Source organism: Heteronotia binoei, chromosome 13, assembly GCF_032191835.1.
Source record: "Heteronotia binoei isolate CCM8104 ecotype False Entrance Well chromosome 13, APGP_CSIRO_Hbin_v1, whole genome shotgun sequence".
Taxonomy (NCBI): domain Eukaryota; kingdom Metazoa; phylum Chordata; class Lepidosauria; order Squamata; family Gekkonidae; genus Heteronotia; species Heteronotia binoei.
Genome location: NC_083235.1, coordinates 1,883,478 through 1,908,606, shown reverse-complemented (window position 1 = coordinate 1,908,606; position 25,129 = coordinate 1,883,478). Strand labels below are relative to the sequence as shown.

The 25,129-nt window shown below is 49.9% G+C and overlaps 1 protein-coding gene across 1 annotated transcript in view; it reads left to right on the top strand.

Annotated features, from left to right (window-relative positions):
• The window catches only part of CALR (calreticulin), a 28,267-nt gene extending 3,438 nt beyond the window's left edge, over positions 1-24,829 (top strand). Inside the window, exons 2-9 of the mRNA XM_060252676.1 lie at positions 2,919-3,020; positions 4,665-4,868; positions 15,356-15,450; positions 15,609-15,818; positions 17,407-17,520; positions 19,730-19,873; positions 22,732-22,824; positions 23,679-24,829. Of these exons, the coding sequence (XP_060108659.1) occupies positions 2,919-3,020; positions 4,665-4,868; positions 15,356-15,450; positions 15,609-15,818; positions 17,407-17,520; positions 19,730-19,873; positions 22,732-22,824; positions 23,679-23,879 (1,163 nt within the window). The 3' untranslated portion in view covers positions 23,880-24,829. The remainder of the gene's footprint in view (positions 1-2,918; positions 3,021-4,664; positions 4,869-15,355; positions 15,451-15,608; positions 15,819-17,406; positions 17,521-19,729; positions 19,874-22,731; positions 22,825-23,678) is intronic.
• Positions 24,830-25,129: the final 300 nt, after the last annotated feature.

Sequence of the window (25,129 nt, the reverse complement as noted above, 5' to 3'; positions counted from 1 at the left end):
CAATCATGCGATGAGGCGGTCCCAAGAAGAGAGTGGTTTTGATGCATTCGGAGCAGATAACTTCTGATGGGTTTAGCTGAATCTGTTGGGACCCAGTTAAGGTGGGTGTGTTCACAGCTGCCCTGTTCTGGATGGTCTAGGCCTGGCCCAGTCTTCTCAGATCTCAGAAGTAAAGCAAATCACTCCTGGTTACTACTTGGATGAGAGACCTCCAAGGAAGTCCAGGGTTGCTACACAAAGGCAGGCAGAAGAAGACTGTAGACTTATACTCCGCCCTTCTCTCTGAATCAGACTCAGAGTGGCTTACAATCTCCTGTATCTTCTCCCCCCACAACAGACACCCTGTGAGGTGGGTGGGGCTGAGAGAGCTTTGACAGAAACTGCCCTTTCAAGGACAGCTCTGTGAGAGCTCTGGCTGACCCAAGGCCATTCCAGCAGCTGCAAGGGGAGAAGTGGGGAATCCAACCCGGTTCTCCCAGATAAGAGTCTGCATGCTTCACCACGACGCCAAACTGGCTCTCAATGGCAAGCCACCTCTGCTCATCTCTTGCCTTGGCTACGTGGCTGTGGTCATAAGTGGGTTGTGGCTTGGCTGCATTTTCTACCCGCACGTTCACAACTTAACACAGCCTGCTTTGGGGCCTAGGTTGCTGAGAACAGATGTTGGACCTATTCTGTGTCCCTGCCCTGTTTCCGTAGCACCGTGAATGTATTTTAATTGTTAATTTTACTGTTTTTAAATTGTAGCCTCAAATTGTGTTTTTAATGTGGATTGTTAGCCGCACCGGAGTCTGCTTTCGGGGAGGGGAGGGGAGGATGGAGAACTCAAGTAATAAATAGTAGCCATCAGGTTTACTCCACCCGTACAATAATCCTGCGAAGTAGGCGTAATGAAGGCAGTAACAAGGCCAGAAAGCCAGCGGAGTAGTGTGATTAAGCAATAGGTGCAATTACCAGACTTAACAGGAAAAGGAGAACATGGGTGTGTAGCAGTACTTGAGAGATTGGGCACCATTTATAATTTGGAACTTGGTCAATAACAAGTTCCTTGAAATGCTGGAGGAGGAAGTTTTAGTTGCAGCGTTCTTCGATTGCCAAGTGTCAGTTTTTTTTCCCCAGTGAAGAATCTCCTCCTCAGCAGGTGTGGGCCGGCCCTGTCTGTCTTCTGGGCTGTATTGATGAGCTCTCCCCAGGTTAGGCTGAGGCAGTGTGACTTGTCCTTGGGCTTCTGTTGGGTTTGATGGCTGAGCAGGGATTTGTATCCAAATTAAACTTTCCATCAGCAGAGCAGAACTTCCCTGCCTTCCTCCTTCTGGTGCAGCCAACTGATTGCCCCAACTGCTGCTCTGGCAATGAAGATGATATTGGGTTTATATCTCGCCCTATACTCTGAATCTCAGAGGGGTCACAATCTCCTCCCCACCCCCTGCCCACAACAGACACCCTGTGAGGGTAGGTGGGGCCGAGAGAGCTCTTACAGCAGCTGCCCTTTCAAGGACAACTCCTACAAGAGCTATGGCTGACCCAAGGCCATTCCAGCAGGTGCAAGTGGAGGAGTGGGGAATCAAACCCGGTTCTCCCAGATAAGAGAGCTCTGGCTGACCCAAGGCCATTCCAGCAGCTGCAAGTGGAGGAGGGGGGAATCAAACCCGGTTCTCCCAGATAAGAGAGCTATGGCTGACCCCAGGCCATCCCAGCAGCTGCAAGCGGAGGAGTGGGGAATCAAACCCGGTTCTCCCAGATGAGAGCTATGGCTGACCCAAGGCCATTTCAGCAGCTGCAAGTGGAGGAGTCGGGTATCAAACCCAGTTTCCCAGATAAGAGAGCTATGGCTGATGCAAGGCCATTCCAGCAGGTGCCAGTGGAGGAGGGGGGAATCAAACCCGGTTCTCCCAGATGAGAGAGCTCTGGCTGACCCAAGGCCATTCCAGCAGCTGCAAGTGGGGGAGTGGGGAATCAAACCCGATTCTCCCAGATAAGAGAGCTATGGCTGACCCAAGGCCATCCCAGCAGCTGCAAGCGGAGGAGTGGGGAATCAAACCTGGTTCTCCCAGATAAGAGAGCTATGGCTGACCCAAGGCCATTCCAGCAGGTGCAGGTGGAGGAGTGGGGAATCAAACCCGGTTCTCCCAGATAAGAGAGCTATGGCTGACCCAAGGCCATCCCAGCAGCTGCAACCGGAGGAGTGGGGAATAAAACCTGGTTCTCCCAGATAGAGCTATGGCTGACCCAAGGCCATTCCAGCAGGTGCAAGTGGAGGAGTGGGGAATCAAACCTGGTTCTCCCAGATAAGAGAGCTGTGGCTGACCCAAGGCCATTCCAGCAGGTGCAGGTGGAGGAGTGGGGAATCAAACCCGGTTCTCCCAGATAAGAGAGCTATGGCTGACCCAAGGCCATTCCAGCAAGTGCAAGTGGAGGAGTTGGGAATCAAACCCGGTTCTCCCAGATAAGAGTTTGCGCACTTCACCAAACTGGCTCTCAAGAGCATCTGAGACTCTGACAAGCGAGATGGTGGCGGAAATATGTAGAACTACCAGTTTAGTTTGGCTTCCGTCCCTAAGTATCTCGAATCCAATTGCAAACTGTCCAGTATAGCACAACTGACATTAATCAAAACAAACCTGAATTTTTTTAATGGGATGATGCTTTAAAGGGGAGATTTTGTTTCTGTGGTTCTGCATTCTCAAAAAGGACATCTGTGCCAAGAGGAAGAAGGATATCAGAAAGAAGTTGTTTGTGTGTTTGCTGCAAGATGTGCTTTGAGTGGATCATAGATGGCTGGATCATACATTGCATGAGGGGGCCTTTGTAATTTCCTACAAAGCAAGTGGGTAGGCCGGAGTTAACCAGTGGCTGAATTGTTGTGGCCCGTCATACTCAAGCTGATCTTTTTCTTCTCCTCCCCCCCCCTCCCCCAGATGCGTGGACAAGCCGCTGGATAGAGTCAAAGCACAAATCAGACTACGGGAAATTCAAGCTTACTGCTGGCAAATTCTATGGAGATGCGGAGAAAGACCAAGGTAAGAAGACTGAAGTATTGGAGCAGCGGTTCCCAACCTTTTTGGCACCAGGGACCGATTTTGCCGCAGCCACGGCCTGCCCCCTCCCTTCCCTTTCCCAGTGCTGCGCTGTGCTCTGCCCCCCTCCCCTTCCCACGCAATCAGAGGAGCGACGTGGCTCAGTTGGCTCTGTCCATTTCAACAGGGCCTGGGCCTGATTGTGAGTGTTTGAAGAGCAGGAGTTTCGCCCCCTCCCTCACTTCTGGAAGTTAAGGGTGCATGCGGGGGGGGGGGGGAAGCCTCTTTCAGTACGCTCTTCAAATAACTTAGAATCAGCCCAGGCCCTCTTGAAGCAACCCAAGCCTCGACATGGCACCCCTCTGATTGAACTGGGGGCGGGGGGGGGGGCGGTCGATGAGGCTGCTTCAACAGGCCCCGGACTGACTCTTGACCTAACCCGTCACGGATTTGTTAACGAGAGTGGGATCTCCTACCATGAAGACTGGAATATGTAATAAGTTGCTTGCATTTCATTTAAATCAGTGGGCTTTAGGCCTCCCAGCTGCGTTTGCTATTACAGCATCCATGTCTCTTTCTCCCCTGGCTAACTGGTGGATTCAGACAAGCAGTGGTAAAGCAAGCCTGCCTGATAAAACTGGTAGGGTGATTTTCAGGCCTCCGAGCAGAGACTCATAGAGCTGGGAGGGGCCGTAGAGGCCATCTAGCCAATCCCCATTTGCTGCACTTTCAGCCTAAAGCATCCCTGACGAGTGTTTGTCTAGCCCAGGGGTGGGGAACAGTGGCTCTCCAGATGTTTTTTCTTTTTTGGCCTACAACTCTCGTCAGCCCCAGCCAGCAGGGCCAATGGCTGAGGCTGATGGGAGTTGTAGGCAAATAACATCTGGAGAGCCAGTTTCCCCACCCCTGGTCTAGCCGCTGCTTGAAGACTGCCAGTGAGGCAGTGCTGAATTTGATTTCTAGATGCTTAATGTGGTTTAGAGGAATGAAAATCAGGTTTCACTTACTAGAAGCTTTATTTAAAAAAACTCTGGGGGGAAAAGGGTTGTCAAACATGCAGCCCGGGGGCCAAATGAGGCCCTTGAGCAACTGTCTGCTTCCTTCTCCCTCTCTCTTGCTTCCTTCTGCATCACCTCTGGCTTTGCCAGGGTTGCTCAATCGCGCAGGAGCAACTAAGCAAAGCTCCTCCCTTGGGGAGGAAGTGGGGGAAGAAGAGTCAGCTTTGCCAGGCTCTCTCAATCGCACAGTGGGGGACGAAGAGCTTGCTTTGCCAGGCTCTCTCAATCGCACAGTGGGGGTCGGAGAGCTTGCTTTGCCAGGCTCTCTCAATCGCACAGCAGAGCTACTGAGCCAAGCCTCTCTTCCTTCTGTTGGCTGAGGCTTCACAAGCCAGTGAGGTGGTGGAGGCTGAGTGTGTGTTTGTCTGTATCCCTAATGAAGTTTATACCCCTCCTACCTGGCATTACATGCTATGACATACGTGGTCCTGCTTGGCCCAAAAAAGATGAAGATCCGGCCCTCGTAACAAAATGAGTTCGACATCCCTGGCCTTGTTGGTGTGAAGGCATCCGAACGGGTTTTAAGCTGATGGTTTGGGTATCCTGGTCCCCCGTATTGACTTGACAGGGATGTGTTTTGTTTCCCTAGGGCTCCAGACAAGCCAGGACGCTCGCTTTTACGCTTCATCTGCCCGATTCGAGCCTTTCAGCAATCAGGACAAGACCCTGGTGGTGCAGTTCACAGTGAAACATGAGCAGAACATCGACTGCGGAGGCGGCTACGTGAAGCTGTTCCTGTCCAGCCTAAACCAGGAGGACATGCACGGGGACTCGGAATACAACATCATGTTCGGTGAGTCTTTAGGGCGGAGGATGCTGTCGCCTCCTCAGAAGGGATGGCCAGAGAGAAAGTGTGCAGCAACTGCTGCTTTACCTTGTAGAATCATAGAGCTGGAAGGGACCTCCAGGGTCCCCTAGTCCAACCCCCTGCACAGTGCAGGAAACTCTCAAACCCCTCCCCCTAAATTCACAGGATCCTCATTGCTGTCAGATGGCCATCTAGCCTTGTTTAAAAACCTCCAAGGAAGGAGAGCCCACCACCTCCCGAGGAGGAAGCCTGTTCCACTGAGGAACCGCTCTAAACTCACAAACCCCTCCCCCTAAATTCACAGGATCCTCATTGCTGTCAGATGGCCATCTAGTCTCTGTTTAAAAACCTCCAAGGAAGGAGAGCCCACCACCTCCCGAGGAGGAAGCCTGTTCCACTGAGGAACCGCTCTAAACTCACAAACCCCTCCCCCTAAATTCACAGGATCCTCATTGCTGTCAGATGGCCATCTAGCCTTGTTTAAAAACCTCCAAGGAAGGAGAGCCCACCACCTCCCGAGGAGGAAGCCTGTTCCACTGAGGAACCGCTCTAAACTCACAAACCCCTCCCCCTAAATTCACAGGATCTTCATTGCTGTCAGATGGCCATCTAGCCTCTGCTGAAAAACCTCCTAGGAAGGAGAGCCCACCACCTCCCGAGGAGGAAGCCTGTTCCACTGAGGAACTGCTCTAACAATCAGGAATCACAGAATCCTAGAGTTGGAAGGGACCTCCAGGGTCCTCTAGTCAATGCAGGAAATTCACAGATCCCTTCCCCTGAATTCACAGAATCTTCATTGTTGTCAGGTGGCCCTCTAGCCTCTTTGTAAAAACTTCCAAGGAAGGAGAGCCCACCACCTCCCGAGGAAGCCTGTTCCACTGAGGAACCGCTCTAACGGTCAGGAATCATAGAATCCTAGAGTTGGAAGGGACCTCTAGGGTTCTCTAGTGCAGGCCCTTGCACAAACTCACAGAAAAACAACGCCAACTCCCTGTGTATGGAGCAATCAGTAATAATCTATTGTGAGTGTCTGTTGCTGAATCCAAACAATTGCTTCAAAGCAAACGATATATATAAATATTACATAGAAAATTATGCAGTGAGAAAACCATCTACTGCTTGATGGCTGCTTGAAGACCGCCAGCAAGGGGGGGGAGCGGATCTGGTCCACAAGATTACGATTATTGAAAGAATGTTCAATAAATTCACAAACCCCTCCCCCTAAATTCACAGGAATTTAGAAGTCTGTAGAAGAGATTACCATATAGTACTTTCACAGATGCATAGAATACAGTGGAAAACATATAATTGTTGAAGTGATTAACAGCACTCTTTGACTGTTGGATTTTCCATTATCTGAAGTGGCCCCAGGAAGGATTGTTTAATCGGAAACGGTTACACAATTGGACCGGTTCTCCTGTTGAGATCAGGACACGTTGATACAAACGGACAGTAGTTGTGTTGTGTGCAGTAGATGGTTTTCTCGATGTATAGTTTTCTGTGTAATATTTATACATATATTGTTTGGTCTGAAGCCGTTGTTTGGATTCAGGAGTAGACACTCACAATAGAGTATTAATCACGCCACGCGCAGAGAGTCAGCGTTGGTTTTTCTCAGTCGTTTTATCTCCGTGGTCCCAACAGCCTTGTGGCTTTACCTTGTAAGTGAGCAGATGAGTGGAATGTGACTATTCCGTCCTGTATGGCAGCCCAGGGAATACAGTTGCCCTTTGTAATAACAAATTGGGTTTCACCGTTGTGAATCAGTAACGCTATTTTGTTTGGACACAGAATTACTCTGTGTGTCTGCTGCACGCATGTGGCAGGCTTGAGCACAAGCCTCTGTAATCACAGAGCAGGTTGGATGGGGGTTGGCTTTGAAATAATAATTAAAAAAAATTAATAAAATTTTATTTATATCCCGCCCTCCCCGCCGGAGCAGGCTCAGGGCGGCTAACAACATTCATAAATATACAATCTTCTTCGTGGTCTCTGTGCATCACACTGATGGGATATAGGCGCCCGCGCCGATCTCGATCGGTATTCTTGAAAGCTGCGGATTTCCGCGCCCCAGGCCCAGTGCGCATGCGCAGAAGCCCCACCGCGCATGCTCACAGGGACCGGAGCGGACATCCCGCCAGTTCTCTTCTGACCGCCGCTTGGATCAGTCGATCTCTCGCCACGGTCGGTGGAATCCTTTCTTGGAAGTTGTTTTTCTTTTGGATTTTGACAAATTTTGTTTTGGCTTGGACCACACAACAGTCTTTGTAAAGACTAGGGAGCGGGAAGACTAAATCTTTTCGGGACTTTCTCCTCAAATCTCTCTTCCCGCCCTTTCCCCCCCCCCCCCCCGCATGGAACAACGGTGGGGATTTTTCAAACGGTGCAAGAACTGCGGCAGCAAAATCGCTCCCACAGACGGGCACGTTCTTTGCCTTTTTTGCCTAGGAGAAGCACACATCCCTGACGCGTGTGCTCACTGCGCGAAGTTTTCCCGCCAGACGAAGAAAAACCGCGCGGGCCGTTTGGCGGCGGCACTGATGGAGAAAGCTCTGTCGCCTAAGAAAATGTCGGCGCCGTCGCACAAGTCGTCGACATCAGAATCGCTCGGCACCGACAAGAGTGCCCCCGACGCCGATCGCCCCACAAAAACGGGCTCGGCATCAAAGTCCGCCTCCTCCACTCCTGCAAAACGGCTAAGGGAGGAGAAGGGACTCCAGTCGGAAGCGAAGAAGAGGAAAAAGTCGGACAAACATCGATCGTCCGCGACTTCGCTCCCGACGTCGCCGTCGGAATCGGCAGCGAGAGTACCGCCGTTGAAGCTGTTCGCTTCCCCTCGCCGCCGTCCAAGCCCCCCGACACTGGCATCGATGTCGACGCAAATCGCCATCTCTTCGGATTCGGACCGCGACTTCGATCTGTCGCAACGGTCGGGAGCGGAGGGCAGTCCACTAGAAATACATACTGTAGAGGACACTGCTCAGCCCCGAACACCGGCCCGAGACCCGTCGGTCAGCCCTGACGAGCGGCGAACCCGAAGCCCCAAGAAGGATCGATCCACCACGCCTAGGAAAGATCCCAGGCGCGACGACTCAAGCAGCCCTCGGCGTAGCCCTCGGGGCCGACATCGATCCCGAGATTCAGAGGAAAGCTCTCGCAACAGAGATCGCTCTCCTCGGAAACCACCGCCCCCAATGTCGTGGGATCAGAGGCAATGGCAATACCTATATGGGTCTTGCCCTATGCCCTCCATGTTTCCCTGGTTCCCACCCAGACACCTAGATTGGGACCAGCAGTCCGAAGCCTCGGTCAGATCCCGGACATCTTACCGACCAAGACACACAGCGTCGGCGTCGGTGTCCAAACCACCTGACACACCGCCAAAGACACAGAAAACTTCCCCTCGACGGCGGAGTTCGGAGAGCCGGAAGACCCCTGAGTCGCCGAGAGCGTCGGAGACGCCCAGACATTCTTCGGAGCACTCGGAGTCCATAGAAGGCTCCCCCAGATCAGAGGAAGGCTCCCCCCGGGAAGTCCACGACATTTCCTCCCCAGAGGAACCGGCACCATCGAGTAAGGTGGGCGAGGAACTCCCCATATCCCCATCCGAGGACCTAAAATCGTACGGGGACCTAATTAAACGGATGGCACACACCCTGTCGCTACCGATGGTCCAGCCGGAGCCGGTAGTTACCGACAACGTGTTCGATGTCGTCCAGCTAGACACCTCGACGGCCGTCGCTTTACCGCTTACAACAGTCATGCTCCACACCACAAAATCGTCGTGGGACAAACCAGCTTCAACACCGATAAGCTCCCGAAGGCTGGACCATATGTACCGAGTCCAGGAGTCCACAGCAGAGTTTTTATTTACACACCCAAAACCAAACTCGGTAGTAGTAGCGTCATCCTCGAAGGCCAGAAAGACACACGCTGCTCCCCCAGACAAAGAGGGAAAAAAGCTAGATAACCTGGGCAGAAGGTTCTACACAGCAGGTTCGTTAGGAATAAAAGTTGCAAATTATGGAGCGTGTATGGGCCGTTACCAATACGCCCTATGGGACCAATTATCGGCTCTACCAGACCTGTCCGAACAAACTAAACAGGCAATGAAGAAGATACAAAGGGAAGGCATTGCATTAGCAAAACAACAAATCAATTCGGCAAAACACGCAGGTGACATTGCAGCAAAGACACTTACCTCAGCGATCACCTTAAGACGTCACTCTTGGCTGAGATCTACAGCGCTCCAGCCGGATACTCAATCCTGCATCGAAGATCTCCCATTCGATGGAAGTGGATTATTCAGCTCCACTACAGATGCCACACTACAGGAGATGGATAAAAGCATTAAAACATCTCGCAATTTGGGGGTTCCCATCTCATCTAGGACCCAAAGCAGACGTTCCTGGAACAAACCGTGGAGTAAGAAGCCGTTCTCCAAGCAACCCGCAGAACAACAATGGAGGCCTAAAGGCTCCACATCTTACTCCAAACCTCCGTACAACCCCAAAACGAAGTACTCACCTACTCCGTCACAGCAATCCAGACAAAAAGGGAATAGACCGTCTAAACAGGGTCTTTGACTGCCCTTCCCCCCGTTTTACCCCCTCCCCTTTGGACCCGGACCGTACCAGACTTTTCCCATACTACCGGGCATGGTCCACAATCACTACGGACAAATGGGTGTTGTCGATAATCCGGATGGGTTATCAAATAGAATTCAGAGAAAACCCGACAGTTCCCACAGTCATCCACACCAGGGTATCCCCCACACTAAGGACAGAGGTTCAATCCCTTCTCCTGAAAGACGCAATAGAACAGGTACCAACCAACCAGATGGGACAAGGCTTCTACTCCCGATATTTTACCATTCCCAAAAAGGATGGAGGCCTTCGACCCATTATGGACCTACGAGGCCTGAACCAGTTCATTCCAAACCAAAAATTCAGAATGGTCTCTCTGCAAAACATCCTACCCCTCCTGAACCAAGGCGATTGGATGGCCACGCTAGACCTGCAAGACGCCTACTTTCATGTAACGATACATCAGGACTGCAGGAAGTTTCTCAGGTTTGCAATTGGAGACTCCCACTACCAATACAAAGCTTTGCCCTTTGGCCTCTCCACGGCACCGAGAGTGTTTACAAAAACTATGGTGGTGGTGGCAGCCCATCTACGTCTACAAGGAATCACTATCTTTCCTTACATAGACGATTGGCTGCTGGTGGCAAGCTCACAACCTCTATTACTACAGCATATAGAGGTCACCTTAACCCTTCTGCGAAACTTAGGCTTACAGGTCAACCTAAAGAAATCGGCACTGCAGCCCTCTCAGAGGGTACGGTTCATAGGGGCCATTCTGGACTCACAAACCTGCAAGGCATTCCTCCCGACACAAAGGGCGGAGGACATCAGGTCTCTGATTCATGTATTCCTAACCAACCCTACAGTCACAGCGTTCCAAGTCCAACGCCTCCTGGGACTGATGGCAGCGACAACAGCAGTGTTGAAATTCGCCAGGTTCCACATGCGAATACTACAGTTGTGGTTCCTGCGCATGTTCAACTGTCAGACGGATCTCCCCTCGCGCCAACTGACTGTCCCTGCGACGGTAGTCTGGACCCTATCCTGGTGGCAGGAGGAGCACAACCTCCTCCAAGGGGCCCCGTTCCACAGACAGACCCCTACGTTGACCATAACGACGGATGCATCCTTATGGGGCTGGGGAGCACACGCAGAAGGCATGTGTGTGGGGGGCAGATGGCCTCAGAATCTTCTGCGCTACCACATCAATTTCCTGGAGCTGCTGGCCATACATCATGCCATTCTCTCATTCAGACACCTAATTGTGGGGAAAACAGTAGCGATCTTGACAGACAACACCACAGCCCTATCTTACGTGAACAGGCAGGGCGGTACAGTCTCACGAAAGTTATGCCTTCTAGCACTAAAGATTTGGGAAATCTGCAGAGAATCGGACGCTACCCTAGTAGCCACGCACTTACCGGGCAATCTGAATGCCTGTGCAGATTACCTCAGTCGAGGAGGGGCCTCACTCCACGAGTGGGAACTCAATTGGGAGTTCCTCCAACCGGTATTCCAGAAGTGGGGCACACCGGAAGTGGATGTCTTCGCCACACGCAACACCTCGAAATGCGCCAAATTTTGCTGCAGAGGGGGTGCGGACCCTCTATCGTTAGGAGACGGGTTACTGATCCCATGGGCTCGCTTACATGTGTACCTCTTCCCACCGATCCCACTAATCACAAGGGTGGTTCACAAGATTCAATTCGAACGCCCCAAGGGGATCCTCATCACACCATGGTGGCCCAGACAACAATGGTTCTCCCCGATACTGAAGCTGTCCGGCGGAATGTTCCACCACTTTCCAACGAACTCAGACCTTCTGCTATCACACGAGGGACGAGTGATTCACCACGACGTGCCTCACTTGAAACTCACGGCGTGGAGACTGGTGTGACAAGGTTATCTGATAGAGCCCTGGATGTCATGCTAAACAGTAGAAAATCATCCACTAGGAAATCGTATGGATATAAATGGGCAAGGTTTAGCCAATTTGTGATTAGAACTAACAGGGAACCCAAGACTGCAGGTCTCCCACTAATACTAGACTTTCTACTCTCACTCCTTGACAAGGGACTGACAGTGTCATCTGTGAGAGTGTACTTAGCCGCCATATCGGCTAATCATGAGCAACTTGAAGGCCACTCGGTGTTCTCACACCCTGATACGAAACGGTTCTTAAAGGGCCTGGCAAGATTGTACCCCGCGGTACGAGTCCCTGCTCCTGCTTGGGACCTCCCAGCAGTATTGCGGGCTTTAACAGGGAAACCCTTCGAGCCTATGGCGACATGTTCCTTGCAATTACTATCCTGGAAGACAGCCTTCTTAGTGGCCGTTACCTCTGCTCGCAGGGTCGGTGAACTGGCAGCACTGCGCTGCGACGACCCATATTTGAGATTCAGCGCGGAGGGAGTGGGGCTACGCCCTGATATAACCTTTCTCCCGAAAGTAACCTCCGCCTTTCACCTGAACGCGGAAATTTACCTACCCACGTACTTTCCTAATCCAAGTACGGAGTCGGAAAGGAGACTCCATACACTAGATGTAAAGAGGGCACTCTCGTTTTACTTACATAGAGTAAGGCCTGAACGTAAGGACCCTAGACTCTTTGTCTCATATTCCACAACGTCGCAAGGTGTGAGAGTTTCGCCACAGCGGATCTCGAAGTGGATAACTGAGACTATAAAGCTGTGCTACCTGTTGAACAAACAACCCCTGCCAAGACAGGTTAGAGCTCATTCCACTAGAGCCCTAGCGACCTCGGCAGCCTTTATGAGAGGAATACCACTGAAAGACATTTGTGATGCTGCCACTTGGTCCTCCTCGCATACGTTTGTGAGCCATTATGCGTTGGACCTGGACTGGCGTAGACGTGTATCAGTGGGCCGTGCGGTGCTTCAAGAGGTTTCTCGCTGATGGACCGTTGCACCCTCCTCCAGGTAGGACTCTGGCTTGCTAATCTCCCATCAGTGTGATGCACAGAGACCACGAAGAAGATAAACAGGTTTCCTACCTGTAACTGATGATCTTCGAGTGGTCATCTGTGCAGTCACACTACCCGCCCTCCTTCCCCTCCGCTGCCGGTCCATCTCTAAGGGCTTACGCAGCGGTCAGAAGGAACTGGCGGGATGTCCGCTCCGGTCCCTGTGAGCATGCGCGGTGGGGCTTCTGCGCATGCGCACTGGGCCTGGGGCGCGGAAATCCGCAGCTTTCAAGAATACCGATCGAGATCGGCGCGGGCGCCTATATCCCATCAGTGTGACTGCACAGATGACCACTCGAAGATCATCAGTTACAGGTAGGAAACCTGTTTATGCAGTGAATATAAGCGTTAAAATTAACATTATTTAAAAACAGTCAATACACAACTTAATCTGACAGTAGCAATGGTGTTCCTGGCGCTATTTCTGTCAGTTTACATGATAACGAGGGTCCTTAAACAGAACCATATTGGTGGATCCCTTTATTGAACAATCATGGATCAGCCGTCCGTAAACGCCAGCTTAAAAAGGGTGGTCTTGCAGGCCCTGCGGAACTGGTCAAGGCTCCGCAGGGCCTGCACCTCCTCCGGAAGCTGATTCCATAGGCATGGGGCTGCGATGGAAAAGGCCCGTGTGCGAGTGTTCTGGAGTTTAGCCTCTTTTGGCCCAGGGATGGTCAGTTTGTTTTTCCCTGCTGACCTCAGTGCTCTCTGGGGCTCATATGGGGAAAGATGGTCCCTCAGGTAGGCCGGTCCTCAGCCATATAGGGCTTTAAAGGTAATAACCAGCACTTTGTAGCGAATCCGGTACGTAATCACATGGGTGAGGCTTGCGGCATTGGCTCCTGCTTCTTTGCCATTGGACGGAGATTGTGGAAGGCTGCAGGCGTCGGTGCCAGCACTCAAGGATTCCCCGACGTGGTGTCCCCTGGCTGTTGTGGCGCTTGCCAATACCTCTCCTGGTGCCCCCCAAGTGGTTTTTTTGAATGTGGGCGGGGCTTCTGTACAGCAAGGCTGCTGAGTGACCACTCGTGCTTTGATAGGCTGGGCAGATTGTTTAACAGCGTTGCTCCGGCAGTAGCTGCCGCCAGAGCACAAAACTGATCACCTCTGTGTGACTAAAGGCTGCGTGGTCAAGTTCACCTGTGGCAGCCGCTGTGTGACTTCACCTGCTGTGCTGTGTCAGAATTGCAAGGCTGCCCACAGGCTCAAAAAGGCTGGGAGGGGGACCTTGTGGTCCAGTGCTCTGTGGCTTCCCGGGATGGGGCGGGGGGGGAATGGCTTGTGAATGTCCTCCTAGGAAGTGGTATGAGACTTGATACCCACTGAAGAAGAGTTGTAATGAAGGTTGCTCCTTCAGAAGCCTTCCCAGATAGGGCTCTTCCACCCGGCTGTAGGCTGTTTGCTGCACAAGGAAGGAAACTCCTTATTCCAAAAGTACAGTCCTTTATTTGGAAAATTCGAAAAAGTGTGTGGGGGGGGGGAGTCAAAATAATGATACTAGTCCAGTTACATAAGAACATAAGAGAAGCCATGTTGGATCAGGCCAGTGGCCCATCCAGTCCAGCACTCTGTCACATAATAATAATAATAATAATAACTTTTTATTTGTATCCCGCCCTCCCCGCACAAGCAGGCTCAGGGCGGCTCACAACATGTAAGTGCAATACAATATAATAAAATCATATAAAACAATAAAATTATCTTAAATCAGTGTACAGTTACATTTAAAATTAATATTAAGGTGCTAAATAGATCTTAAATTCAGTAGAAGAGAAGAAACATACACAGCGACGTTATCTTAGCTCAGCATGGGCGAAGGCTATTCTGAAGAGGTATGTCTTACAGGCCCTGCGAAATTGATTTACACATCGCAGGGCCCGTACCTCTTGGAGTTGGTTCCAGAGTAGTGGGGCCGCAACGGAGAAGGCCCGATCCCGGGTGGTCTTTAATCTGGCCTCCCTTGGCCCAGGTATATTCAGCTGGTGCTTACCAGCCGACCTCAGTGCTCTCTGGGGCTCATATAGGGAGATACGGTCCCTCAGGTAGACAGGCCCTTGGCCATATAGGGCTTTAAAGGTCATGACCAGCACCTGACCAGAACACAAGAGAGGCCATGTTGGATCAAGCCAATGGCCCGTCCAGTCCAAAACGCTGTGTCATAAGAACATAAGAGAAGCCATGTTGGATCAGGCCAGTGGCCCCTCCAGTCCAACACTCTGTGTCACACAGTGGCCAAAAAAATTATATATATATATACACACATGTATATATATATATACACACTGTGGCTACTAGCTACTGATGAACCTCTGCTCCATATTTTTATCTAACCCCCTCTTGAAGCTGTCCATGCTTGTAGCCGCCACTTCCTAATAGTTACCACCTTAACAGCTCCAAGCCTTCAACAAATTCTTCCACGGCTTCTGGAGAGAGCCTTTTCCGGCAATCAAAAGATGATAAACTGCAGATTCCCCACAGGCACCATCTGCATTGTCTCCTCTCTCCAAAATTCTACTCCAGCTGTGAGGGCCTGGCTCTTCAGCTCACCACCTGCCTATTAGGCTACCACAGGCTTAATTCACCGCAGCTGTTGGCTCCACCTTGCAAGGATAGAATTAACCCACTACAGGTTCAGAATGGAGAATCTTAGAAGGCTTGCATCTGTCATCACAACATTCTTTGTCCTTTGCACCAGGGGTGGCCAACGGTAGCTCTCCAGATGTTTTTTGCCTACAGCTCCCATCAGCCCCAGCCAGCATGGCCAATGGCTGGGGCTGATGGGAGTTGTAGGCAAAAAAAACATCTGGAGAGCTACAGTTGGCCACCTCTGCTTTACACAAATTGTTCTGGCTGTGGTCTCTTTCACGTGGGGTTTTCTGAAAGAACTTTTGTCTCCGACGTAGGTCCTGATATCTGTGGCCCTGGAACTAAGAAAGTCCATGTGATCTTCAACTACAAAGGCAAAAACGTCTTGATCAATAAGGACATCCGTTGCAAAGTGAGTGTTTGAAAGAAAGTTTTTTGTACCGGTGCTTGACGCTTTCTGTGTTCTTGGAGGGTAGAAGTGGCTCTGAGAAGGTAGCGGTTTCTCTCCCCTGGAGAAGAAAGGGATCAGCGGCTCATCTCGTGAGCAAAGTGTTGTGCTTCGTTTGGCAGGATGATGAATTCACCCACCTCTACACCCTCATTGTGCGGCCTGACAACACATACGAGGTGAAGATAGACAACAGCAAAGTGGAGTCTGGTAACTTGGAGGACGACTGGGATTTCTTGCCCCCAAAGAAGATTAAGGATCCAGAGGCCAAGAAACCAGACGACTGGGACGAAAGGGCAAAGATAGACGACCCGGAAGACACAAAGCCAGAGGTTAGTGGGGGGCAGGGTCACACAGCAGGGCCTTCTGCTGGCTGCCACCACTCTGGTCAGGGTCTGTATGAGGGGCCCAGAGCACCCAACCACTAAGAAACACCTCCTAATTGTGACCAAGGAGACGTGCGAACCCAGGCAGTATAACAACAAAATATATATATATTATTACTGCTCTAAACCAGGAGCGGGGAACCTGTTTTTCTGCCAAGGGCCATTTGGATATTTATAACATCATTTGTGGGCCATACAAAATTATCAACATAAAAAACAGTGCTTCGTTGTGGAAGAACGATTCAGGCCATCAAGATTAATGCAAATAATTGCTTTTCTATTTGAAGTCATGTGGGGAGATCCTAATTTGGTGTGCACACACACACACTACCCCACCACCCTAGGCAAATGCCTAGGTCTAGGGCTTTTTTTGTAGAAAAAAAGCAGGAATTCCTTAGCATATTAGACCACATCCCCTAATGTTAGCATATTAGGTCACACACTCATTAGCATATTAGGATAAGTGCAAATGGAACTGGTGGTAGCTGGGCAATAAAGGAAAATAAAGAAAAGGGGGAAGAAAGGGAAATAAACAAATGGGGGGAATAAAGGGAAATAAAGGTGGTGAAGAAATGGAAATATAGAAATGAGGGGAAAGGGAAATAAAGAAAGGAGAATTAAGGAAAACAAATGGGGAGAAGAAATAGAAAGAAAGGAAAAGAAAGAAATGAGGAAACTCACCTGAACTTTGACAGTGATTTTTCCAGGCCCAGCAGTGATCCTGGCCAGCCAGCCAGGCCCCAGGGAGGCTACTGCATGACTGGGCCCCATGATCCCTGCCGGCCAGCTGGCTCCCAGGGAGGCTGATGCATCTCACGATCCTCACCAGCCAGCTGGGCCCAGGGAGGCCGCCATTCGGCTCAGCCCAGCAATCCCTGAGGTTCAGACCAATCGGCCACGGGCTGGGCGTTCCCCAACCCTGCTCTAAACAATAAGTGGGTGATAAAGATTTAGTGCTAAAGTGAGTATGAAAGCAGTAAAGGTTGGTGCAAAGAAAACAAAAGCCCTGACGCTTTTAACTATACAATCCCTACGCTAGTAACCAGCACTCACCCCCTTGGGTAAGGGACCTTTCCCTGCTGCCTCTTCCAGAGAGCCTTCCTCCTTCTCTGCCTGCAGCCTCTCCAGGAAAGGACACCCCCTGCCTGGGCTTGGCTCTTTTACGCTCTCTTCCCAGACCTCACCCCTCTCTGGGCTAGTTTCCCTCCAAAATCTTGCCACCCAGTCAGAAGGGATGCTGGGATATGCAGGCTTTCCCCACTGACTCCTAGGCAGGCTTCTCTGGGGCCTGTAGGCCTCACTAGGCCCTGGGTCATGACAGGCAGTGATGGGAATTCATGGTCACTAATAGACGTGGCACGTCAGAGAGACCTTAACAGGAAAACTTTTCTGCCTCGAGAAAAGCTTGGGGGGCACGGTGGGGAGTCAGTGAAGAGGCTCTCTTGTGGGAGAGTGCGGAAGATAAACTGTTGTAAATTCAGTCCAAGGAACAGCTTAACAGTGTCTCAAGCGTCTGTTTCCATTTCTTTGACAGGACTGGGATAAGCCAGAACATATCCCTGATCCTGACGCCAAGAAGCCGGAGGACTGGGATGAAGAGATGGACGGGGAGTGGGAACCGCCAGTGATCCAGAATCCAGAGTACAAGGTAACGGGGGGCTCCTGTCGTGTTGCTGGGTTAATCAGTTAAAGCCCTTTCAGTGACTTGAGATCACTCCATGACAGACTTTTAAACAGAACCGGAAGACAAAAACCGGAGGCAACGCTCATCCTTACCTCTTCTAGGGTGTGCATGTGTGTGTCTGAGAGAGATGCGTTGTTTGTAGGGAAAATTATGCCCCTAGCTAGATTAAAAGTTCCTCAGTTGGGTGAGAAATTGAGGAATCTTTGGTGCAGCAGAAAAGGGCCTTGGTATTGAGTTGTTATAAGCTTGAGAACCCACGGGCTGTTCCTGAATTGAGCTTCAAGCATTCATGTAAATCTAAAACCCTGGATACTTGTTTTTGTTGTTGCTGTTCAGTTGCGCAGTCGAGTCCAATTCTGGTAGCTAGGTTAAAATTGCAAGTACTTTGGTTAGTAGCAGTTAGATGATTTGTCAGTGCGGCGCATCTGCAGAAATCAGCTTGGCTGTCGGAGCTCTTGGTAAGAGAACGTTCTCCGGAGCATGTGTGTAGAATGGGGGTGTCTGTTTTGAAGAGCAGTGAGGACAACTTGTAACACATGCAAAAAAGGAAACTAGCAAAGTTGTGACCCATCAGGCCAAAAGAGGTCAGCAGAGGAAACAGACCACTTTACATAAAGAGCTGCGTTGGGGCAGTTTCAAAGGGTGGAAGGTGAGGATACAAGAACTGTGTTTTGGCTATAATAGAACAGATCGGGTCTCAGAAGTGTGGTCTTGAGCTAGGAATAAAGCAGGGTATGGGGAGGAGGATCCACTGGTTTTACTGTCATTGAGAAAGGAAGACCAGCCTCAAAACTTTGTAGATCAAGACAACATGTTTGGGACAAAAAGCCATATGAGAGAGGGGCTGTAGCAAGGTGCTGAGCAAGTTTGAGTGGAAATGCTGGTTGCAACAATCCTGATACTTTAGTCCCATCATCCTGTGAGTTAGTGCTGTGTTTGGATCACGGATATGCCTTGTTTTCTCCCATCTCCCGGCAGCCATTTCTCTGACCCTAGGAAAATTAATTTCCCAGTATTGCACGGCCCCCGTGGGTGTGATAACCTTGCAATAAGGAGCAGGAATAGAAGTGAAATAGGCCTTCCACCTCTTTGAGAGAAAGTGGTGGTAATTCAATATTACTGTTCCCAAGGGCTGGATCAGGCCCCTGGAGGGCTCTTATCAGGCCCGGGAGCACCTCACTGTCATCTGCTTCCTTCTACTTCACAGCTTGCTTTGCCAGGCTTGCTCAATTGCACAAGAGCTACAGAGCAAAGCCTCTGTTTTCTCCATTGGCTGACCAGCACATGAAGCAACTTGTGTACAAAAGCTCGCAATGCCCAGCCATTTCATGTTTCCCCCTGGCTCTTAGGGTCAAAGCATTGACCATGAGATTTCTGCAATGAGTGTCAGTAAATCAAGTGTCGGTTTTGCAGTTTCCACACACCTGAACAGCATACTCAAGATTGCTACAGAACAGACGCTGTCTCCGGATTTTGATGCAAGAGTCCTAACCTTTCAAGCGTGTTTTAAGTTTTTAAAAAACCTTGTGTTTGTGCCTTTTATAAAGTTTTAATCTTCACTCCTTGGCATTACATTTTATGACTCGGCCTGACAAGGTTTCATTTATGTCAAAATCTGGCTCTCATAACAAATGAGTTCAACGCCCCTGAACTAGAGTTACACAACTTGTACTGGTAATTGCACATCATGTGTCGGGGTTTAAGGTTTATTACAGTCCTTGCTATATCAGGATAACAAATAAACGCTCAGTGTTACAAAAACATTTTGTGCATTGGATTACTCACAATTTAACAAGCATAACCGCTTTAATATCTTTAAACCGCCCTGATCCTGCCTTGGCGGGGAGGGCGGGGTATAAATAAAATTTATTATATTATTAAACAACATTTGCGGCGCCACCAGTGTTGGCAATCACTTAACACTAATTACAAACAGTTTTTTACACAAAGAGCTTAACGACAACATTATGTGAGCATATAAACGTGATTTTGCTGCATTGTTTGTAAATGTTCTTCCAGTTTTGACCCCTTTCTATATCAGAGCCATGTGCTGTGAATCACTCATATGCAAAGACTTGCCAAATGTCTGATTATTCAGTACAAGCCTGCTGGGGCTTGGGTGCCGTTTGTAGCAGCTTCTGGATTTCTGACTTCCTCCATTTCTGCTTCCCAGGGAGAGTGGAAACCTCGTCAGATCGACAACCCCAACTACAAAGGGAAATGGATCCATCCGGAGATAGATAATCCTGAATATACTCCAGATTCCAGTCTGTACAAGTACGATGACATTTCTGTCATTGGCTTGGACTTGTGGCAGGTGAGTTCTTCCCGGTGGGGTTACTGTTAGTTCCTCTCTTAGTATTTTCTGTGAAATTTGGGATCTCCAAGAATGCCAAAGCCCTTCCTCTATATCTTAAGGGGGGTGACAGGCTGAGTGTTGTAGAGTTGCCTGTGTCACTTCAAGGAGGCACATGATGACAGGAGTTAGTGCTGCTCAGTCTTTTGAATGTAGAGATGGCAGTTTCATCTGCAACGCAGGGGATGGTTAATGAGAATGCCTAATATTCAGGCAGGCTGACAAAGTCGTATTCAGAATGGAAGCTTCCGTGTGCTCAAAGCACACTGCATCAGACAGTAGGATGGAGTTTATACTGTCTACCCTCAGACTGTCTGATGCAGTGTGCTTAGAGCACACGGAAGCTTCCATTCTGAATACGACTTTGTTGGTCTTAAAGGTGGCACTTGACTCCTGCTTTGTTCTACTGCTTCAGACCAAGACGGCTGCCCACCTGGATCTATTCAGGCAGGCTGACAGTCTAGCTCGAGGGGAGCCAAACTGGCTCGGGAGCCGCATGTGGCTTTTTCACACATATTGTGTGGCTTTCAAAGTCTACCCTCCCCCATCAGCCAGCCAGTAGCTTGGAAAATGCATTTAGAGTGAAAAGTTGTTTTCTTCCTACCTCTCCCTCCCTATCTTCCTTCCAACATCTGACGTTCGTGCCTTGGGGCTCTCAAACATTTGACATTTATTCAATGTGGCTCTTATGTTAAGCAGGTTTGGCCATCCCTGAGCTAGCTTTTTGCACATCTGCTGAGAGAGAGATCTTAGTGTGGGCTCGTTGCATGTGCACCCCTTCTGGGGTGGGATGGAAAGGTAGTTCAGCAGATCCCTTTAACAAATCAGTTTAAGTCGTCTCCGGGAAGAGTTGGTTTTTGTACTAGTCTAGTTCAGTCAGACTCCAGCTTGGTACCTCAGGAAAAGTTGTATTGCACAGTGTATTGGCTTGATTATTGTAGTGCTGCAGTTGAGGACGGTTGGAAGCTGCCTCTGCGTAGAGGACACAGCAGTAGCTTCGTCTACAAGTACGACTGTGTCAGCAGACCCTGAAGGCAGGGGAATGAATGCATGAGTCAAATGCAGATAGAAGTGTTTCTGTTTCGCAGTCGGCCTTTATTTTCAGTGGGAAAGATGAACAACAAATGAAGAAAATAAAAAAGCAATCTCATTCTACCAAGATGCTGATTTTGGAGCCAAGCTAGCTGTTTTTGCAGGCTTAGGTAGTGATGTCACTCAAAAGAGCCAGTTTAGTGTAGTGGTTAACTGTGCGAACACTTATCTGGGAGAACCAGGTTTGATTCCCCGCTCCTCCACCTGCAGCTGCTAGAACGGCCTTGGGTGAGCTATAGCTCTCAGAGTTGTCCTTGAAAGGGCAGCTTCTGGGAGAGCTCTCTCAGCCCCACCCACCTCACAGGGTGTCTGTTGTGGGGGGAGAAGATAAAGGAGATTGTGAGCCACTCTTGAGATTCAGAGTGGAGGGTGGGATATAAATCTGTTATCTTCTTTACAAGCGTTATATCCTTCACTGGGTGCCAGTTTCTCTGGTCAAATTTCAGGGCATTAGTTTCAGCCTTTCAAATCTATGCTACTTGACTCCCGGATATCTAGGGAAATCCCCCATTGCAAATTCAGGTTAACCTGTTCCTGTTTGTTCAACTGTCATTAATGCTGGCGGCGGGGGAGGGGGGGGGTTGGTACTTCGACATGGTAGCTGTACTTGGGAATTGTCTTCTACAGCCATCTTAACAAATTACCTTTTAATTGTATTGCATCTGATTTATTTGAAATGTGTCCTTTTTCCTTTATTATATGTTGGCATTGTATGGCAGAAAAGTAGAGTGTAAATAAATGGCTGAAGACCCTAGGGCAGTGTTTCCTATTTGCAGGGTCACGTACTGGGCCACGCAAGTCTCAATACTGGGTCACCAGGGGTGGCCCAACAACCCCCGCCCCCTCCACTCTCTGTCTTCGGTGCTGCATGCCGTGCTGTGCTCCAGCCCCTGCCCCCCACGCTGCATGGAGCACTCGGAGCGCTACAGACACTGCATGCTGGCCAGAAGCCCTCCCCCGTCCCTCTCTGATGTTCGGAAACATCATATGAACATATGAAGCTGCCTTCTACTGAATCAGACCCTCCTGGGTCCATCAAAGTCAGTCTTGTCTACTCAGACTGGCAGCGGCTCTCCAGGGTCTCAAGCTGAGGTTTTTCATGCCTATTTCCCTGGACCCTTTTTAGCTGGAGATGCCAGGGATTGAACCTGGGACCTTCTGCTTGCCAAGCAGATGCTCTGCCACTGAGCCACTGTCCCTCTCCTGCCTTCCAGGGTAAGCTGAGGTTTTTCACGCCTACTTGCCTGGATCCTTTTTAGTTGGAGATGCCGGGGAGTGAACCTGGGACCTTCTGCTTTCCAAGCAGATGCTCTGCCACTGAGCCACCATCCCTCTCCAGGGTCTCCAGCTGTGGTTTTTCATGCCTACTTGCCTGGACGCTTTTTCGATGGAGATGCCGGGGATTGAACCTGGGACCTTTTGCTTACCAAGCAGATGCTCTACTACTGAACCACCGTCCCTCAGAGAAGGACAGGGAAAGCTGGCCGACGCACGGTCTCTGAGTGGGGAAAGGATGGGGCCACGGGAGGGAAAAGTTTGGGAAACCCTGCCCTAGGGTGTTCTGCTAGTGGCAGAGATAGATAGTGGATTGAAGGACTCGCTTGGTAGTAAGATTACAAGCAGCATTCTGTGCTGCTTTTGGTGACAGTCTTTGGTATTGGTAGCTGTCAGAACTGTTCAGGGTTGGGTAGGGAGCTAGGAATTCATTGTTCTGCTTGCTGCTTCAGGTTAAATCTGGCACAATCTTCGACAACTTCCTGATCACAGATGATGAGAAATACGCTGAAGAAGTTGGGAAAGAAACCTGGGGGGCCACTAAGGTAAGATACTTTTACCTGCATCCTGTGCGGTGAGCGGTCTGTGCTACTTGGGCATAGCTTCTTTTGCTTAACTTTCACAAAGGTAATCTTTGATGGTTCCTTATAGGACTTAAGTTTTGTGGAATGTGCCCTTTCCATCGGTAATGCACCTTATTTAGTTTTATCGTTCCGCTGTTTTGGTTTTACTGTTTTAAATTTGGCTTGTTGGTTTTTATTGTCTAATCTATGTTGTGATCCACCTTGAGCCCGTTATAGGAAAGAGCGGAATATCAGTTTTCTAAATAAAATCATAGATCTTGAGCTACAGAAGCGTTACAGTAGGCAAAGTGAGGTCAGTAGGTATGTCCCAAATTTCATGCCGTGAATGAAATTGCGTACTGGATTCAGCTTTGCCAGCTAAACCTGGTTTAGCAACCCTGGTTAACTGAACTATTTTTAAAGCTGCCTGAGCCTAGTGTGTATTGCCACACTTTGGCTAGAGAATGCCAGAAGTTAAATTCTGTTTCAAGGGTAGCCAAACTGTGGCTCTTTCACACACATTGTGTGGCTCTCAATGCCCTCACTGCCCCATAGGCCCGCTTGAAAAAGGCATTTGAAGTTGCTTTCTTACCACCTCCATCTCCCTCCCCTATGTATTTGCTTTCTTTCTGCCTTTCCTTCCTGTCTTGCAGCTCTCCGGCATCCAACGTTGTGTGTGGCTCTTCCTTTAAGCAAGTTTGGCCACCCCTGTTGTGTAGGGTTCCTTGCAGTCCTTGGGCTTTGTGCTGACTTCCCAGGATCTGCCTCTGTTTCTGTCCTCCGCAGCAGTCTCCTTTTCAGGCCGTGCTCTGAGTTGTCCGCTTTGTCTTCCTTAGGATGCCGAGAAGAAAATGAAGGAGCAGCAGGATGAAGAACAGCGAAAGAAGCAGGAAGAGGAAGACAAGAAGAAGAAAGAGGAGGAAGGAGAAGACGAAGCGGAGGGCGAAGACAATGAGGAGGAGGAAGACGACGATGAGGAAGACGAAGAGAAGGAGGAAGAGGAGGACACAGAGGGCCCCGCAAAAGACGAGCTGTGAGGAGGAGGCGGCTCAGGTGTGCTTGTCACCTGTGCCCCACCCTGGGCCTGTGCCAGGCCGTTAGCTTGGTTGAACCCAACTAAGGAAAGGGATAACAGTAATGTCTCTATGAGACACAAGAACTTTCTTTTTTTATTGGTGTGTTTGTTTTGTCTTGGCCCCCTTCCCCAGACACCATCAACTGTTCATTCATGTGTGTTAGAGGGGAAACTTTAAAAACCTGTATCCTAAGAAGGCAAATCATAGGGACAGAATCTTTTTGAGGACGCTGTGCCGTTGGCGTGGCATTCCTTAACGTGGCCGCTCCTTTCACGGGAAGCTGCTACCTCCAGCGGCCTTCCAGGAAAGCAAATGTGTGTTTCCCTTTTCGGAGCTTGCCTCAGCCCTCCTTTTCTGCCCATCCTTCAAGTTGTGGAGAGCTCCGAGTGGTGGTTTTGTATCTCTGTGGATTAGGGAGGGGGGGAGACGGCCTCTTCTGAGTCTCGAAGAAGATTTTAAAAGCAAGACACCGACAGTATTCAGCCCTGTGGGAAAGAAGGCCAGTAGTCTTGGGAATTCTAGGAAAGAGGAGCAGAAAATGCCCCCTTCTCCCCCTCCCAGCTCCTTGCCATTCATTCAGTGCTTTTATAAAAAGCAAAGGTGTAAAAATCAAACGACCTTTTTTTTTTGCCCCATTTTTACGGTCACTGTAGGATATTTCATGATGGTTAACTTTCCCTGTGTGGCGGGGGTGGGGGTGGGGACATTGCAAAGCAGCAGCAAAGGGATGTGGTGTATGCTCTGGCTGCGGAAAGGACAATAAATGTTCTGTCTTGGTGATGAGGAAATGTTTCTGGGCAAGGAGCTGAGAAGGCTGCTGGAAGAGAGTAGGGAGTAAGATCACTTGTTCACACTTGAATGTATGGGGGAAAAAAAGAATTTCTATTAAATTAAACTTCATGTCTGGCCCATGTTCTGATTACGGTGTGGCTCATTGTTGAGATTTGGCTGTGCAGGGTGGGGAGGGGGGAAGAGGGTTTTTTTAAAAAAAGATAGTCCCCTGTGCCCGCACAAGTCATTTCCGACTCTGGGGTGACGTTGCTTTCTTGTTTTCATGGGAGACTTTTTACGGGGTGGTTTGCCCTTGCCTTCCCGTCATCTACACTTTCCCCCCAGCAAGCTGGGTCCTCATTTGACCGACCTCGGAAGGATGGAAGGCTGAGTCAACCTTGAGCCGGCTACCTGAACCCAGCTTCTGCCGGGATCGAACC